The 15,791-nt window shown below is 46.5% G+C and overlaps 1 protein-coding gene across 1 annotated transcript in view; it reads right to left on the bottom strand.

Annotated features, from left to right (window-relative positions):
* RAB31 (RAB31, member RAS oncogene family) overlaps positions 1 to 13,958 on the bottom strand; it is a 109,352-nt gene extending 95,394 nt beyond the window's left edge. Inside the window, exon 1 of the mRNA XM_074987454.1 lies at positions 13,752 to 13,958. Within this exon, the coding sequence (XP_074843555.1) occupies positions 13,752 to 13,790 (39 nt within the window). The 5' untranslated portion in view covers positions 13,791 to 13,958. The remainder of the gene's footprint in view (positions 1 to 13,751) is intronic.
* Positions 13,959 to 15,791: the final 1,833 nt, after the last annotated feature.

The following is a 15,791-nucleotide window of genomic DNA, read 5'->3' as shown; positions in this document are numbered from 1 at the left end:
AAGGTCTAGGTTTGATTGTGCCTGGAAAGTGGGAAATGCTGAAATCCCAGGATTTCCCAGAACATGGAAAGGGAGGGGGCACCAACAAGAGGGACGACATGCTCCAGACTCACCACTGGGGGCAGAAAGTGCAGGGAACAGTGATTCTGCTGAATGACCACTGGGGCAGCCACAGCAAGAAAAGAGTGGCCACGTGGAGAGGGAGCTCCTGACCCTGCCTACAGATGCATAAGTGCCCCCCCAGCACTCCACAGGGGGAGCCGTGCTGACACCCACACATACATACCACATCAATTGCCGGGGCCAGGAAACCCTGCCTTGCCACCCCCCACTAAGTTCACACTGGGGCTGGGACAAGAGCCATGGCCCAAACTGTATCCCTCTGAGGACAGGACGTGGGGAGCTAGAGACCACAGCCTCACCTGACCATCCCCTCCTCCAGGAAGAATGCAGGGGGGCCAGGAGAGGCAGCCCCACTCTCCCCCTGAAGCCACTGCAGGAGTCCCTGGTAAGCTTCCCCATTCCTCCCAGCCCCATGCCCTGAGCCCTCTGCCCTCCACCCCCACCTAAGCCCCATCACATACCCATCCCTGCACCTTCTACCCCGAACACCTGTCCCTACCCCATGCCCTTAACCCTGCATCTTTCACCCCCTAACTTCAGCCTCCCCAACTCTCCCAGCCTCTGCTCCCACTCCAGGGCCACAGCCCCCCACCTAACCCCTGCCCTAAGCCCCCTTACAACCAACCTTCTGCACCTCTACTCCCTGTCCTGATCCCCCTCCCCACACTGCGCTCCATCTTCACTCCTCCCACTCCCTTCCCTGAGTCCCGCTATTTAATAAAGCAGGAGTCCACTATTTAAATAAACATACACATTTTCCCTTCAATTTAAAAAAGTAATAACTTCAGTTAAGGACCCGAGCAACGCTGGGTACATCCGCTAGTGCAATATAAACTAAGAAAATGACACTCAGTGGTAACTGGCAACTTCAGAGTTCTCTTACTGAAGCTTTCATTTTGTCAGTGATAGATTCTAAACCTTGAGTGATAGATTCTAAACCTAGTTAATTAAACAAGCCATATGGGTTACCAAAGGCAATTTTTTTTCCAGCAACATCCAACACAGCAAGTCGCTTATGAATTTACTTGTCAAATGACACTTACACTAAAAAGCACAGAGAGAGTTTTGAAGAATGATGTATCTCAAAGTGAAAGTTTTAAGTTACTAACCTGTTGATCCATTCAAACATACCTACATCACTGTCTCTCGATAAGCAGTTTTCCTCATGATTTTTCTTTCTTGCAACTAAGCACTGCATTTTCTTTTTGCATGGCTTATATTTGGCACCTTTTTCTCTTTCACCCAGAGAATAAATTTCTTCAAAATATTCCCAGATAGGGTCATTTTTATGCCCAGAAGCTATGGTGGTCTTTGTGGGGCAAAAGTGTGGAGGAATGTAGGAAGCTGTGTATTTGTTGAATAACGTCTTCCCTTTTTCGCTATTCCAATCTATGCTGCCTCTGTCCTTGCTTGTATATTGTCTCTTTGTCTTTACGACAATGTCTCAACAAGGAGAAGTGTAGTGTCCTGCACCTGGGGAGGAAGAATCCCAAGCATTGTTATAGGCTGGGGTCTGACTGGCTCAGCAGCAGTACGATGGAAAGGGACCTAGGGGTTGTGGTGGATGAAAGGCTGGATATGAGTAAACAGTGTGCCCTTGTAGCCAAGAAGGCTAACGGCATACTAGGGTGCATTAGGAGGAGAATTTTGAGCAGATCTAGGCCGCGTCTACACATGCACGCTACTTCAAAGTAGCGGCGCCAACTTCGAAATAGCGCCCGTCGCGGCTACACGTGTTGGGCGCTATTTTGAAGTTAACTTCAACATTAGGCGGCGAGACGTCGAAGTCGCTAACCTCATGAGGGGATGGGAATAGCGCCCTACTTCGACGTTCAACGTCAAAGTAGGGCACGTGTAGACGATCCGCGTCCCGCAACATCGAAATAGCGGGGTCCGCCATGGTGGCCATCTGCTGAGGGGTTGAGAGACGCTCTCTCTCCAGCCCCTGCAGGGCTCTATGGTCACCGTGGGTAACAGCCCTTAGCCCAGGGCTTCTGGCTGCTGCTACTGCAGCTGGGGATCCATGCTGCAGGCACAGGGTCTGCAACCAGTTGTCGGCTCTGTGGATCTTGTGTTGTTTAGTGCAACTGTGTCTGGGAGGGGCCCTTTAAGGGAGCAGCTTGCTGTTGAGTCCACCCTGTGACCCTGTCTGCAGCTGTTCCTGGCACCCTTATTTTGATGTGTGCTACTTTGGTGTGTAGACGTTCCCTCGCAGCACCTATTTCGATGTGGTGCTGCCCAACGTCGAAGTTGAACGTCAACGTTGCCAGCCCTGGAGGACGTGTAGACGTTATTCTTCGAAATAGACTATTTCGATGTCGCTACATCGAAATAAGCTATCTCGATGTAGCATGCACGTGTAGACATAGCCCTAGAGACGTAGTTATTCCCCTCTATTCAGCAATGATGAAGCTACATCTGGAATACTGTGTCCAGTTTTGGGCCTCCCAGTATACAAAGGATGTGGATTTGCTGGAGCAGGTTCAGCAGTGGGCAATGAACATGATTAAGGGACTGGAGCACAAGACCTATTAGGATAGGCTGAGGGATTTGGGCTTGTTTAGTTTACAGAAGAGAAGACTTAGGGGTGATTTAAGAGCAGCCTTCAACTTACTGAAGGGGAGGTCTAAAAAGGAGGGTGAGAAACTGTTCTCAGTGGTGTCAGATGGCAGAACAAGGAGTAATGGTCTGAAGTTGAAGAAGGAGAGGTGTAGGTTAGATATTAGGAAAAGCTACTTCACCAGGAGGGTGGTGAAGCATTGGAATGCATTGCCTAGAGAGGTGGTGGATTCTCCATCCCTCAAGGTTTTTAAGTCCCAGTTGGACAAGATCCTCACTGGGATGACTTAGTGGGGAGCTGATCCTGCTTGAAGCAGGGGGCTGGACTAGATGACCTCCTGGCAGCGCTCACTAGCATCTTTCGAACCCACTCATTAATATGCCCCTTCCTTTCGGAAGGGGCTCATGTAGACCCAGACTGGGTGTGAGAGGACTATAAAGAATGGAAATGATGCTAAATTATTCAAATACAAAGTAATTCCAAAGAGTCAGGTTTTACAAACATATCATAGAATCTGAATTGCAAATCTCCTTGGATTTATATTGATGAAATTAAATAATTACCTTTAAAAGTCAGCCAGACATGGAATAATATTATTCCTGTGAGCCATCCATAAGGTTAAGTGATTTATATCCTCTCTATCATAGAGTCAATTGGGGAACGTAAAAGCTCAAATCCTATGGCATGATTGAGCAACCCCTCATAACAAACCAAAGCAAACCAAGGTGTCCCTAAGAGCACCCAATGCCAGCTGGTAAGGGGCTCCCCAGCATGTAACAGTAAGCCTGACCAACTCAGTAGATCTCACACACTGTTGTGATTATATTTATTTAAACAGTGTTTTGTAATATATCATTTGAAAACTAATAACACACTCTTCCTGAGTATCACTGTGAAATCTCACTGTGTGCAAAATTGTGGATGCTCTCTGATATTATGTTTTTGAGTCTCGAAAGAGACAAATAAGGCCAAAGAGCTATATAGGCAAAGAGGAAAGGCAAAATGTGAATTGAGCCAAGCGTGACGAGGACAGGGACTATGGGCTAAGCATTTGCTCAGAGATTTCAGGAAGATCAAATCTAAAGCATGACATCCTCCCAGAATAAATATGTGTTATCTGTAGATGTATAACATCACACGGAAGCTAGCTGGGTCACGGTGTACAGTGGATCCGCTAGTACAGGATAAGGAGGGGCATGTGCTAACAAACACAAGTGAGCAGCTCAGTAGATGGAAGGAACACTTTGAAGAGCTACTGAACCGCCCTGCCTATATGGAACCTCCCAAGTTACCAACTGCAACTATACTGCTGCAAATTAACGGAAGCAGACCTACAAAAGCAGAAATCAGAAAAGCCACTGCCCACCTGAAAAGCAGAAAAGCACCTGGCCCAGACAACATCCGCACAGAAACAATCAAGGCAGGTAGTGGAACATCAGTCAACATGATGTACAAGCTATTTGGGAAAATGTAGGACACTGAAGAGATCCCACAAGACTGGAAACATGGCTAACTTATCAAGCTTCCGAAGAAAGGCAACCTGAAGGAATGGAAGAACTGAAAGGGCACCACGTTAGTGTCTATTCCAGGAAAAGTATTCAACAGGACTAGAAGAGGACTTGGAGAGAATGAAGACAAAAATTGATAGACAACTCAGGGAAGAACAGGCCAGCTTCCAAAGCGAAAGATCTTGTACTGCCAAATAGCAACTCTCAGAGCGATCACAGAATAGTCACTTGAGTGGAACTCCCGCTGTACATAACCTTCATAGACTTTGAAAACCCTTTGACAGTGTTGATACAGACATCTTATGGAAACTGCTGAAGCACTGTGGCATCCCATCCAAAATTATTAATTTCATCTGTTCAACATACAAACCCTCAACATGCCAAGTTGTTCACGACCATGTCTTGACAGAATCTTTCAGAATATTCTCAGGTGTGCGGCAAGGGTGCCTAATGTCACCTTTCCTGTTCTTGTACTGGATTATGAACAGGACAACAGATGGCCATCAACATGGCATTCAGAGGACACAGCTAGAGGAGACTGATTTTGCTGATGATGTCGCCATTCTTTCGTACTGACATGAAAGCATGGAAGAAAAGGTCACGATGCTAGACAAAACCGTCTCAGGGACTGGACTGATCATTAACGAGGGAAAGACAAAGACAATGAGGAACAACCAGTCCAGCAACACCACCATCACCCTGGGAGGGAATGAGTTGGAAGATGTGGAGCGGTTCACCTACGTGGGGAGTATTATGGGCATAAACGGAGGAACAAACAAGGATATCAGTGCCAGGATAGGGAAAGCAACAACTGCATTCAAGACTCTCTGTCCCATATGGAGTTCACAAATAATAACTGTGAAGATGAAACTGCAAATCTTCAACACAAAGGTGAAGAATGTGCTCCTGTATGGATGCGAGACCTGGCATACTAAAAAGTCTTCAAATCAAAAGCTACAGACATCCATAAACAGATGCCTGCGGTACACCTTTCACATCAAATGACAAGACTCTGTCACCGATGAAGAGCTTTGGAACAGAGCAGGACAAGAACCATTTGACGTTCAAATCAAGAGAAGAAAGTGGGATGGCTAGGCCACACTCTCAGAAAACCATCATCCAGCATAGCCCATCAAGCTCTCAAATGGAACATGCAAAGGAAAAAGCAAAAGAGGAAGACCTCATGGAGAAGATCTACTGAGACTGAAGGATAACAACTGGGATACTCCTGGAGTCAGCTAGAAGGTTTGTCCCAAGACAAAATGAAGCAGAGGAGACTTGTAGATTGCCTATGCTCCAGTCAGAATACAAAAGTTATTTAGTAGTAGTATTATCTGTGGCAGCTGCAGCATCTCTTTACATTAGGGTGACCAGATGTCCCAGTTTTATACAGTCTCAATCTGCAGGGCTTTTTTTATCTAGATACCTATTCTCCCCTCATGCACCCATTTCCACCACATGCACTCTGTCCTGATTTTTCATGCTTCCTGTCTGGTCACCCTGCTTTAGATAGTTCTCTTACTACAGAGCCAGTTCAATTTTAGAAACTTGAGTCCTCTTGTGTTAGCAGCCAGCATGTGGTACTTGAAGCATATTTAGAACCAAACCATTCATAATTCCATACATTTTCAATGTAAAGGAGTCAGAAATCATAAGATAGTTAGCCCTGTCCATCAAAATATGAACATAAGAACAGCTATGCTGGGTCAGACCAAAGTTCTATGTAGCCCAGTATCCTATCTTGTGACAGCGGCCAATGCCAGGTGCCCCAGAGAGAATGAACAGAACAGGTAATCACCAAGTGATCCATACCCTATTGCCCATTCTCAGCCCTGACAAAACAGAGGCTTAAGACACTATCCCTGCCCATCCTGGCTAATAGCCATTGGAGGAGAACTTATCTAGTTCTTCTATGAACCCTGTTATGGTCTTGGCTTTCACAACATCCTTTGACAAGGAGTTTTTTTTTTTAAAATAACTCCATTTTGTTTGTTTTAAACCTGCTTCCTATTAATTTAATTTGGTGATCCCTAGGTTCTTCCATTATGAGAATGAGTAATTAACACTTCTTTATTTATTTTTCCCACACCTGTCAGGATTTGATAGAGCTCTAGCCTATCCCACCCTTAGTTGTCTTTTTTCCAAGCTGAAAAGTCCCAGTTGTATTAATCTCTCCTCATATAGCAGCTGTTCCATAACACTAATAATTTTTATTGCCCAACATTTAGTCAATGAGTGGATGTTACATTAGCACTAAGTGAAAGTATGTACTGAGAGCCAGACTGTGGGCTCAAATACATGAGAAAGAGAAGAGGAGCACATAAGAAGCCTTGCCCATACTTTGCATCCCTACTCACAAGCCAGTCATCATGTGGCTAGAGAGTGAGGCCAACACTCCCTGTAAGTGCTGCCAGAAGCCTAAAAAGAGTAGGAACCCTACAGATGCCTGAGGTAGACCCTTTGCATCAAATGGCAAGACTTTGTCACAGATGAGGAGCTTCATAAACAGAACAGGAGAAGAACCACTTAATGTTCAAATGAAGAGAAGAAAGTGGAGATGGCTAGACCACTCTCTCAGAAAACCATCATCGAGCATAGTCCATCAAGCTCCCAAATGGAACTCATTAGGAAAATGCAAAAGCGAAAGACCTCATGGAGAAGATAGTCCCTATAACACTAGCCAAAGGAACAGAAGTGCACAATGCATTTATTTTAAGTATGGCAGAGCTGCCACTCTAGCCCTGAAGTTCACAGGATGTCCTAAGAGGGATTCTGGGTAGTCAGATAATTCTTTCTGGGAATCCCATATCAGCAAGATCCCTTCACATTGTTCATCTGGTAAACGTCTTTCCCTTAAGGGCACAATCCAGTTCCAATGAAACAGCCTCTTCTTTACAGTTAAAAATGAACAAAATTTTAAAATCTTTCTTCCCCTTATTGGTTTAGAAGTAACATTTCTAATTCCGGTGATTTGTGCCTTTGTCCCTGACTAAATATGCAAACACATTTATTGTGCAGATTGCAAAACCAGGCCACTTGATCCCTAACAAAAGTAAGCAATGGCTTCCCGGAAGAAATACTCATTAACCAGTAAATTATTTTTCACTCCTTCGCGCAGTGAATACAGAAGTTTGAATATGAAAACACACCTTCAAATGTACACCTCTTCATTGATAAATGTTAAAGGAGGAAAAATATCTAAACATTGTGGCCATAAAGATCCTGATTTCAACCATTCATGTGTACTTAGGGCTAGCATGCATGCAAACTTAAATATGGCATAAAGAACACCAATTTGTGCTTAAATGCACATGTGCAAAGCAAGGGTTGCATGCCGTGTGCATGTCCAACTTGCCCATGAAACAAGGTCCAATGCACCCATGTGACCCTTGCTTTGCACACGCACATACTGATAAATTTGCACAAATTGGGAATTATCTGCACACACCTGAGTTTACACAAATTCATGCCTGATGTGTACAGGAATGTTTAAAAAGCTGCACATATTCACACACAGCACACTGCTTAGATCCCATTTTAAGGAGAAAAACAACAAAAAGCTCTCTATCAATGAGGGAAGTCCTGCTTACTGTTAGTAATGTCTCTTAGAGATCTGCTCACTCTCGCTCTAAGCTGCCTTTCGCACATTTTTCTTTTTTTCCCCTCCCACTCCCATCAAACATTTATGCTTTAAAGAAGAGAATTAAACTAGGCCAGAGAGAGAAACAAGACTTTTACAATTATTACAATAAGTCCAGAGGTGAAAGTGGGCCAGTGCAGCCCAGTGCAGCCTGCAGTAAGAACTGGTCACTGTCCTGGCCCCACACAGCTGACTTTTTGCTCCCTTACCCCATCAGGAGCCCTGCTGTTGGTTCCGGCAGTGCACCTACAGCAGTACTTGGCTGCCCCTATTGCCTGCAGGACCACCAACAGGGGGAAGCAAAAGGGGCAGCTACTCCCAGGCCTGACAATTTAAGCAGCCAGGACCCCTGGGCCCTTCAAATCACCACCAGAGCCCTGGGGCTCCCAGCTTCCATCTCTGCAGCCCGAGGACTCTCAGCCACCAGACATGAAGGACTAGCTTGGAGCGTTTGCCTCAACCCCACAACTTCCACCAAACACACCCCCACTTCCAGGGGACCAGCACCATTACCCCCCGACTGCCTGCTAAGGATGCCTGGTAGATCCTGGTATCTACTTTCACCCCTAGATAAGTCCTTAGAAAAAACTATTTGCCTTTCTAGTTGCTTGCCCTCAAAAGAAAAAGTATTACTGAACGATAGAGCTAAATCACACAAATCAAAAGCTTTTGCTCAAAGAAAGTGAAGATTGGCTTTGGTTTATTTAAAGTTAGTCCTCTGGATACCATCTGACATAATGGTCAAGAGAATATACAGGATCATTTCCTACAGGAAATGCTTCAGTTTGATCCATTAAATTTTTCTGAGCATGAGTTTCCTTGGCAGAAGGTCAGACTAGATGATGGTCCCATCTGGCCAGCAATCTATGAATCTATGCTCAACATGAAAAAACACCAACAGCTCAGAACCGAATCCTAAAATTAACCTGAAGATTGGGTAAGATTAGGACAGGTTTGCCCTGAGGTTCCCTTTCATTCAGCCCTGTGGACGGAGGGGCAAAGGGGACAGTTGTCCTGGGGCTAGTCATTCGAAGGGGACCATGACTTTGGCCATCACTACTGCGGCATCAGCCGGGGCCCCTAGCCCTTTAAATCACCCCAGAGCATTGCCACGGCACACTGCAGAGCCCCAGGTGGCACACTATGGACAGTACTGGGGCAGGCAGTCTGGGAGGCACTGAGGGTTGGCTGCCCCAGCTTTGCACCTTCCCCTTCAGGCCCCACTTCTTCTGTGGGCACGGAGCTGCCCCCCCCATTTTTGCCCAGGGGCCCAGTGAGTCTGTCAGCTCACCTGCTTTAGTTACTCTTCCTCTCATGCCTCTTGTTTCTCACCCCACCAGGCACAACATGGTAGCCCATCCTTCGGCATCATGGAGTTTTAAAATGTCGTCTACAACAGCGGTTCTCAGGCTTTTAGGGCTAAGGGCGCATTTGTAAATATTTATGGCCTGTCGCAACTCAGTAAATAGTCCGGGGGGGATGTCCAGGGGTGGTTTCAATTGGGTCCTGCCCCCAGGGGCATGGGTCCTGTCCAGGACTCACCCCACAGTGGCAGCTCCTGAAGCTATTATGCAGTAGAGCTGTCTAGCCTTGGTTCTTGGTTTTGGGTGTTGCAATCTTTGGGACTGCAGCACTACTCAGTTTTGGCCCTGCCTCCTTGACTGGACTGAATCTGTGTGGGTGGAACTGTGAGCAAGCTCATGGGATTGCAGTGCCACTCACTCAAATCTGGCCTACCCAGATTCCCGTCTTCATGATTAAGGCTACAATTTTTTTTCACAAAGGTGGCAGAAGTCATCCTACATTCCACACCATGGCAAGCAGCAGGGGCTGTCAGGAAAACCCCGAAGCTCCATGCAGGTCCCTGCAGGCCTAGTTGCTGTGGGTGGTGTGAGGACCCCCCAGGTGAGCTCCCCATTTTGTGCTGAGTATTTTTAGTGAAGGTCACAGACAGGTCATGGACTTCCATGATTTTTTTCTTTATTACCTGTGACCTGACTATGATTTTTTTTAAAAATACCCATGACATAATCTTAGCCTCAATAAAGATGGCTGGACAAAACGTGAGTGGCACTGGGATCACATGGATTGTAGTGCATACAGCAGGGAGGTGAGCCCAGCTAGTCCTGTGGGACAGAAGCTGTCACACACAGGACAGGGCTAGGCCCCCCAGCCAGCTCCTCAGCACTGCCTAGCCTGCACTGCATTGAACTATGGCAGTGTTTTCACAGGGTCAGGATCCGGCCACTGCTGTAGTACCAGCAGCAGCCAGGAGCTCTCGGCCTTTTTAAATCACCAGGCCCCAGGACAGCTGCCACTTTTCCACCACTCCCACCGCACCCTGTTGGCAGCCCTGCCCATGCAACCCTTTGAAATATTCTGGCAACCCGATTTGGGGTCTCAAAAGGAGGAAGATTTCACCTGTCACTTTATTGTACTGCACCACACACTTTCCACCACTTCACGGGTGGTGACTGCAAGAAATCAAGCCTTTTCCTTCTACCCACGTGTTTTCAAAACAATGAGCTATTCAGTTTTGACAAGTAAATGGTGAAATATATACTGGATCCCCATATCTGAATTTCAGTACATTTACATGGCGAATGTTAGGCTAGATTCTCTCCTGTTCTGTGCCAGGCTACCTCCCACCCCAGCCCTACCAATACCCCTCAGTCCCAGCGCATCTTGGCTTCTGGTGCAGCAGGGGGCAATTCTGAGGTGCATACCCACAGTTCTGTGTCTCCTGGGTGGCTTCAGATTTTTGGAGGGGTCTTAGAATGCATTCCTGAATGTAAGCAGCATGAGATTGAGGATGAGGATGAAATGAGGATCTTTTTAATTACATGAGCTTCATTATAATTATGAATATATGAAAACATATAACCTTATAAAACATGATAATTATAAACCTGGGGTTATCATTATGTAACCTTCAGCCAGCAGCTGCCCTTAAAGTTCACTGTAACCACCAGATGGCACCTGTATAAAAAATGTGAAGGGGGACTTCATGTAGGTGATTTGCCCTGGGCCTTGCACCTTTCTAAAAACAGCCCTGGCTCTGAGAATCTGTTTCTTGCAGCTATGGGGATTTGCTTACTTTATAGGACTTAAGCGCTCAGATTTCACTGATTACCAGGTGGCCTACAGGATACATGGCTGCTGGCCCTATCACATTTTATAATGCATATGAAACTAGAACCTAGGCATTATTAAAAAAATATACCTCTAAGGATGCTTTTGGTAGATCTGAAGGCCCAATTCTAGATTGGCATCCTGCAGAGAGCTCTTTTAAGTAGACCAAAAGATTGACGGATGAACTTCTTCTCACTGGCTGGCACTTAATTGGCCAGTTCTGGAAATCTGTCTCTGCAGTTAGCCAGTGGATCTGTCAGATAAAGGCTTCTGAAGTATTGGAAAAATTGACTGCCAGTCTCGGTGGTAAGTGGATGACTATGATCAGCAGTGAATGGTTTTGTAGATTTAAAGGTCCCCCAGGAGGGACTTTCCTTTCAGTAACTACTAGGTTGCAGTAACTGTAATTCTTCATGGTTTCTCAACTGTTTCTCTGCTACTCTTAAGTTTTTTGTGAATGCATTGAATAGTTCTGAATTCCACAGCACATGTAGCTGTTCTATATGTAGTTGTTCTTTGCTTCAGAACAAACAAAACTAGAACAAAAACCATACAGAACTCTTATATTTAATGTCACAAAATACTTCAGGAGGAATGTTATTTCGTAAGACTGCTGCTGCTTCTATAAACACCAAGATTACAGGATTTGCTGTTTGTGGGAGGAAAATAAAGCATCTCCTTGTTCAAACACACACTTCTCAAGTTTCAGTAAACTGCATTTACTTTTGCATCTCTACAATTTTAAAGATAACTGCAGAAATGTTTCCTGGGGAGGGAAGAATATTTATTGCCTACTGCTTCCGGCCAAACACTTCAGTGTTTAATTTGCACTGGTGTAATGCCAACACGAGCGCCCTGAATAATTTGGCCAGTGTGTGTTTTTTCAAGTGGCAATTCATCTATATTACATTAAAATACTTCACTGTACATATCTAAGTTCATAAGCTATTCTTGGTTTCATGGGAATATGATCTAAAATATTTGTATCAAACACACGACATATTCTGTTTTTAAAATTTCAAGAAACGCTATAACAGAGATGCTCAAAAGCTCTGACTTTTTATATGCCATGCTTATCTAGCATTTATAAATTTCATCAGCACATTTTGATGCAAAGTTCTTTTTGTGCATGGCAGAAGGAAGGAGAGCCAACTCACAATCTAAGCAGATTGTTTCAAATGCAGAACATACTGTAAACAGAAAAAGAAATTACTATTATACAGAACAAAGTTTCTGTTGAGCTCATTAGATCAAGTTTTAGTAACACCATCCAAGTAAACGTACAATGCACACAGCAGCACAGCAAACACCACCGACAAACCCCATTTAGGGGTTTTTGAAACAAGCAATGACAGGAGGGAAATTTTTTAAGAATCTTGTTAGCATGATTCAATTAGACATATGGTAACAACAAAAGGACATTTGTCAAAAGTTTCTGTAATGTATGCAACACTAAGGTGGAGGAGGCATTCTTCAATAAAAATTCTTTATCTACCCTAACCTGTGGCAACAGAAGCTCTAAGGACACCCCAGTAGTGTGTTGTGAAAATAAATCTGATGTTGTGACATGCTCCACACCTCACGAGAACCTTTAGATTAGCTAGGTAGGGCATGGCAAGTATTAAGAACTGGGTAAACAAGAGGTTTAAAGGAACACTGTAAAAGGTAACTGATTACAGCAAAATTTTAGGCTTTGCTCGAATATGTGAGATTCACTTTTGAAATTCCAATTAAAATAAGAGTTTGGATTTTTAAAACTCCCTTTGTTTGCTCAAGAAACATTGCAGCCTTAGCTAGCAGATAAGAACCAAGAAGTGCAATCCACTAGAAACAAAACTTAACATGGACTAGTGATCTTTTTCCTTGCCCAAGGTAAGTGAAAAGACAAAAGTTAAACAAAAGCAGTTAATTTCTTTCACTTCAAATGATCTATAAATATTTGTGATGGTGAGAGATTAACCTCCATGGCTCAAGAAACAGCAACCCATTTCAACAGGCAAGTTTATCTTGTTTTGGAAAGAACTCATCAATCCCACCCAGGAACCTGGTATGTTGTACACAAGTGCCAGGCTGAAGGAATTCCCCACAGCCATGTATTAAAACCGTCCAATGGGAGAAATAAGCATTTTTTCAGTTGAGCAGGATCTATTATTTAGCTGGGGTGATCCGTGTACACAAAGCCTCCTTGGATGAAGTGGGTCTGTCCCACGAAAGCTCATCACGGAATAAATCGTTGCGTTAGTCTTTAAAGTGCTACAGTTCTGCTCTTTTGTTTTGTTGGAGCACAGACTGCCACGGCCACGTCTCTGTTACTATTTGACTTTATGGGCAGAGTTAGTTCAGCAGCCGCAACTCTTGGGAAGCCTTAGAAGTTCGATTACAAACCCAGCCCCCCCAGGGCCACGTTTGGAAAGAGCCCTAGGGCGGACCCAGCAGGCAAAGGTCCCTGCAGCAGCTCAGAGGGTTGGGATGTGCAGCAGGCCCTTGTCCCGGCTGGCAATGGGAAGAGCCCAGCCGGTCCCCCACCTGGCGAAGAAGGGAACTGAAGGGGGAAGCGGAGGCAGCGCGCAGACGATCCGGGCGGGAGGCAGCACTGCCCGGCTGCCCACAGCGTTAGCACAACACCTCCCCCCGCGAACGCCTTTCCCCGGCGCGCCCCCCGAGCGGCTCCAGCCACCGCGGGCTCAGGGAAGCGTCCGGGCCAGGCTCGGCGCAAAGTGCCCCGGGGGCCGAGGCAGGGCTGGCCGGGCGCCCCGCTCTCGCCCTCCCGCCGCGGCGCTGTACTCACTCCGAGCAGACACACTTTCAGTTCGCGTATCGCCATCATCTGCTCGGGAGGAGCCGCTTCGCATCCTCCGGCAGCGGCGCTCCCCGGCGGGGCAGGGAGAGCGGCTGCAGCGCTGGCTGGGCAACCCCCGCAGCCTGAGCCGCCGCCGCCGGTCACATGGGCGCCCGCCCGGCTCCTCCTCGCCCCTGTCAGAGCTTTCCTCCCCCCGCGGCCAGCGCTCAAACCACTGCTGCCCGCCCGCGGCCGGGGCTGCCCCAGAGGAGCTCGGCCCAGCCGCCTCCCTAGCCCTGCCCCCCCCCCAGGCTCGACCCCCAGAGGCCGCAATGGGGGGGAGCGGGCAAAGGCAGGCGGCAGAAGCGGGTAGCGGCTCTGAAAAGTGCCCGGGGAAGAGTCCCCAGGGCGGGAGTCTCCCACACAGTCATTTGGCGGCGTTCGGATTAGACACAACCCCGGGGGAAAGCTGGGGTAAGAACAGAATAAACCGTGTGCGTGTGTCCGTCTCCCTCGGAAGAGAAAGGGGGAGAGGGTTGTGTGTCCCCCAAGGGAGGGGAAATGGGGCGTGTGTGTGTGTGTGTGTGTGTGTGTGTGTGTGTGTCCCAAGGGAGCCGAAATGGTGTGTGTGTGTTGCACAACAAAACCGTTTGTAAACAACAAGAATGACCATACTAATTGAGACCAAAAGTCCCTCTAGGCCAGTGTCCTGCCTTCTGACATTGGCCAATGCCAGGTGCTCCAGAGGGAGTGAACAGAACTGATAATCAACAAGTGATCCATCCCCATCACCCATCAGCCTGAGAGAGGCTGGGGACACATCCCTGCCCATCCTGCCGAAGGGCCATTGATGGACCTTTCCTCCAGACATTTGTTGGGAGACCAATACAGCAGCATACAGACAATCCAGGAAGTTTTTGGAGAATGTTGGGGATAACTTCTTGGTACAAGTGCTGAAGGAACTGACCAGGGGTCATGCGCAACTTGAGCTGCTGCTCACAAACTGGGAAGAACTAATAGAAGAAATAGAAGTGGGAGGGAACCCGGGCTGCAGTGACCATGAGATCGTAGATTTCATGATCCGGACAAAAGTAAGAAAGGTGAGTAGTAACATACAGACCCTTGATTTCAGAAGAGCAGACTTTGACTCCCTGGGAGAACAGATGAGCAGGATCCCTTGGAAAACGAAGATGAAGGGGAAAAGAGTTGAAGAGAACTGGCAGTATTTTAAAGAAGTCTTACTGAAGGCACAGGAACAAACAATCCCGCTGCATAGTAAGAAATGCAAACATGGTAGGCAACCAGCTTGGCTTAACAGGGAAATCCTTAGTCAGCTTAAATTCAAAAAGGATGCATACAAGAAATGGAAACGTGGACAGTTGACTAAGAAGGAGTATAAACATACGGCTGGAGAATGCCAGGCAGTAATCAGGAAAGCGAAAGCACAGTTGGAACTGCAGCTGGCAAGGGATGTGAAGAGTAACAAGAAGGGTTTCTACAGGAATGTGAACAATAAACAGGTTATCAGAGAAGGTGTGGGGCAATTACTGGATGAGGGAGGTAACCTAGTGACAGATGATGCAGAAAAAGCTAAGTACTCAATGCTTTTTTTGGCTCGGTCTTCACGGACAAAGTCAACTTCCAAATGACGGTCCTAGACAATGCAGTATGGGAAGGTGGGGGCAGCCATCTGTGGGGAAGGAACAAGTTCTGAGCTATCTAGAAAAACTAGATGTGCACAAGTCCATGGGTCTGGATTTAATGCACCCCAGGATACTGAGGGAATTGGCAGAGGTCATTGCTGAACCTTTGGCCTCTATCCTTGAAGACTCTTGGAGATCAGGGGAGATACCGGATGACTGGAAGAAGGCAAATATAGTGCCCATCTTTAAAAAAAAAATGAAAGAAGGACAATCCAGGGAACTATAGACCCGTCAGCCTTACCTCAATCCCTGGGAAAATAATGGAGGGAATCTTCAAGGAATCCATTTTGGAGCACTTGGAAGAGGGGAAAGTGATCAAAAGTAGCCAACATGGATTCACCAGAGG

The sequence above is a fragment of the Carettochelys insculpta genome, chromosome 2 (genome assembly GCF_033958435.1).
Source record: "Carettochelys insculpta isolate YL-2023 chromosome 2, ASM3395843v1, whole genome shotgun sequence".
NCBI lineage: Eukaryota > Metazoa > Chordata > Testudines > Carettochelyidae > Carettochelys > Carettochelys insculpta.
Note: the sequence above shows the minus strand (reverse complement) of the source record. Positions and strands in the feature narration are given on the sequence as shown.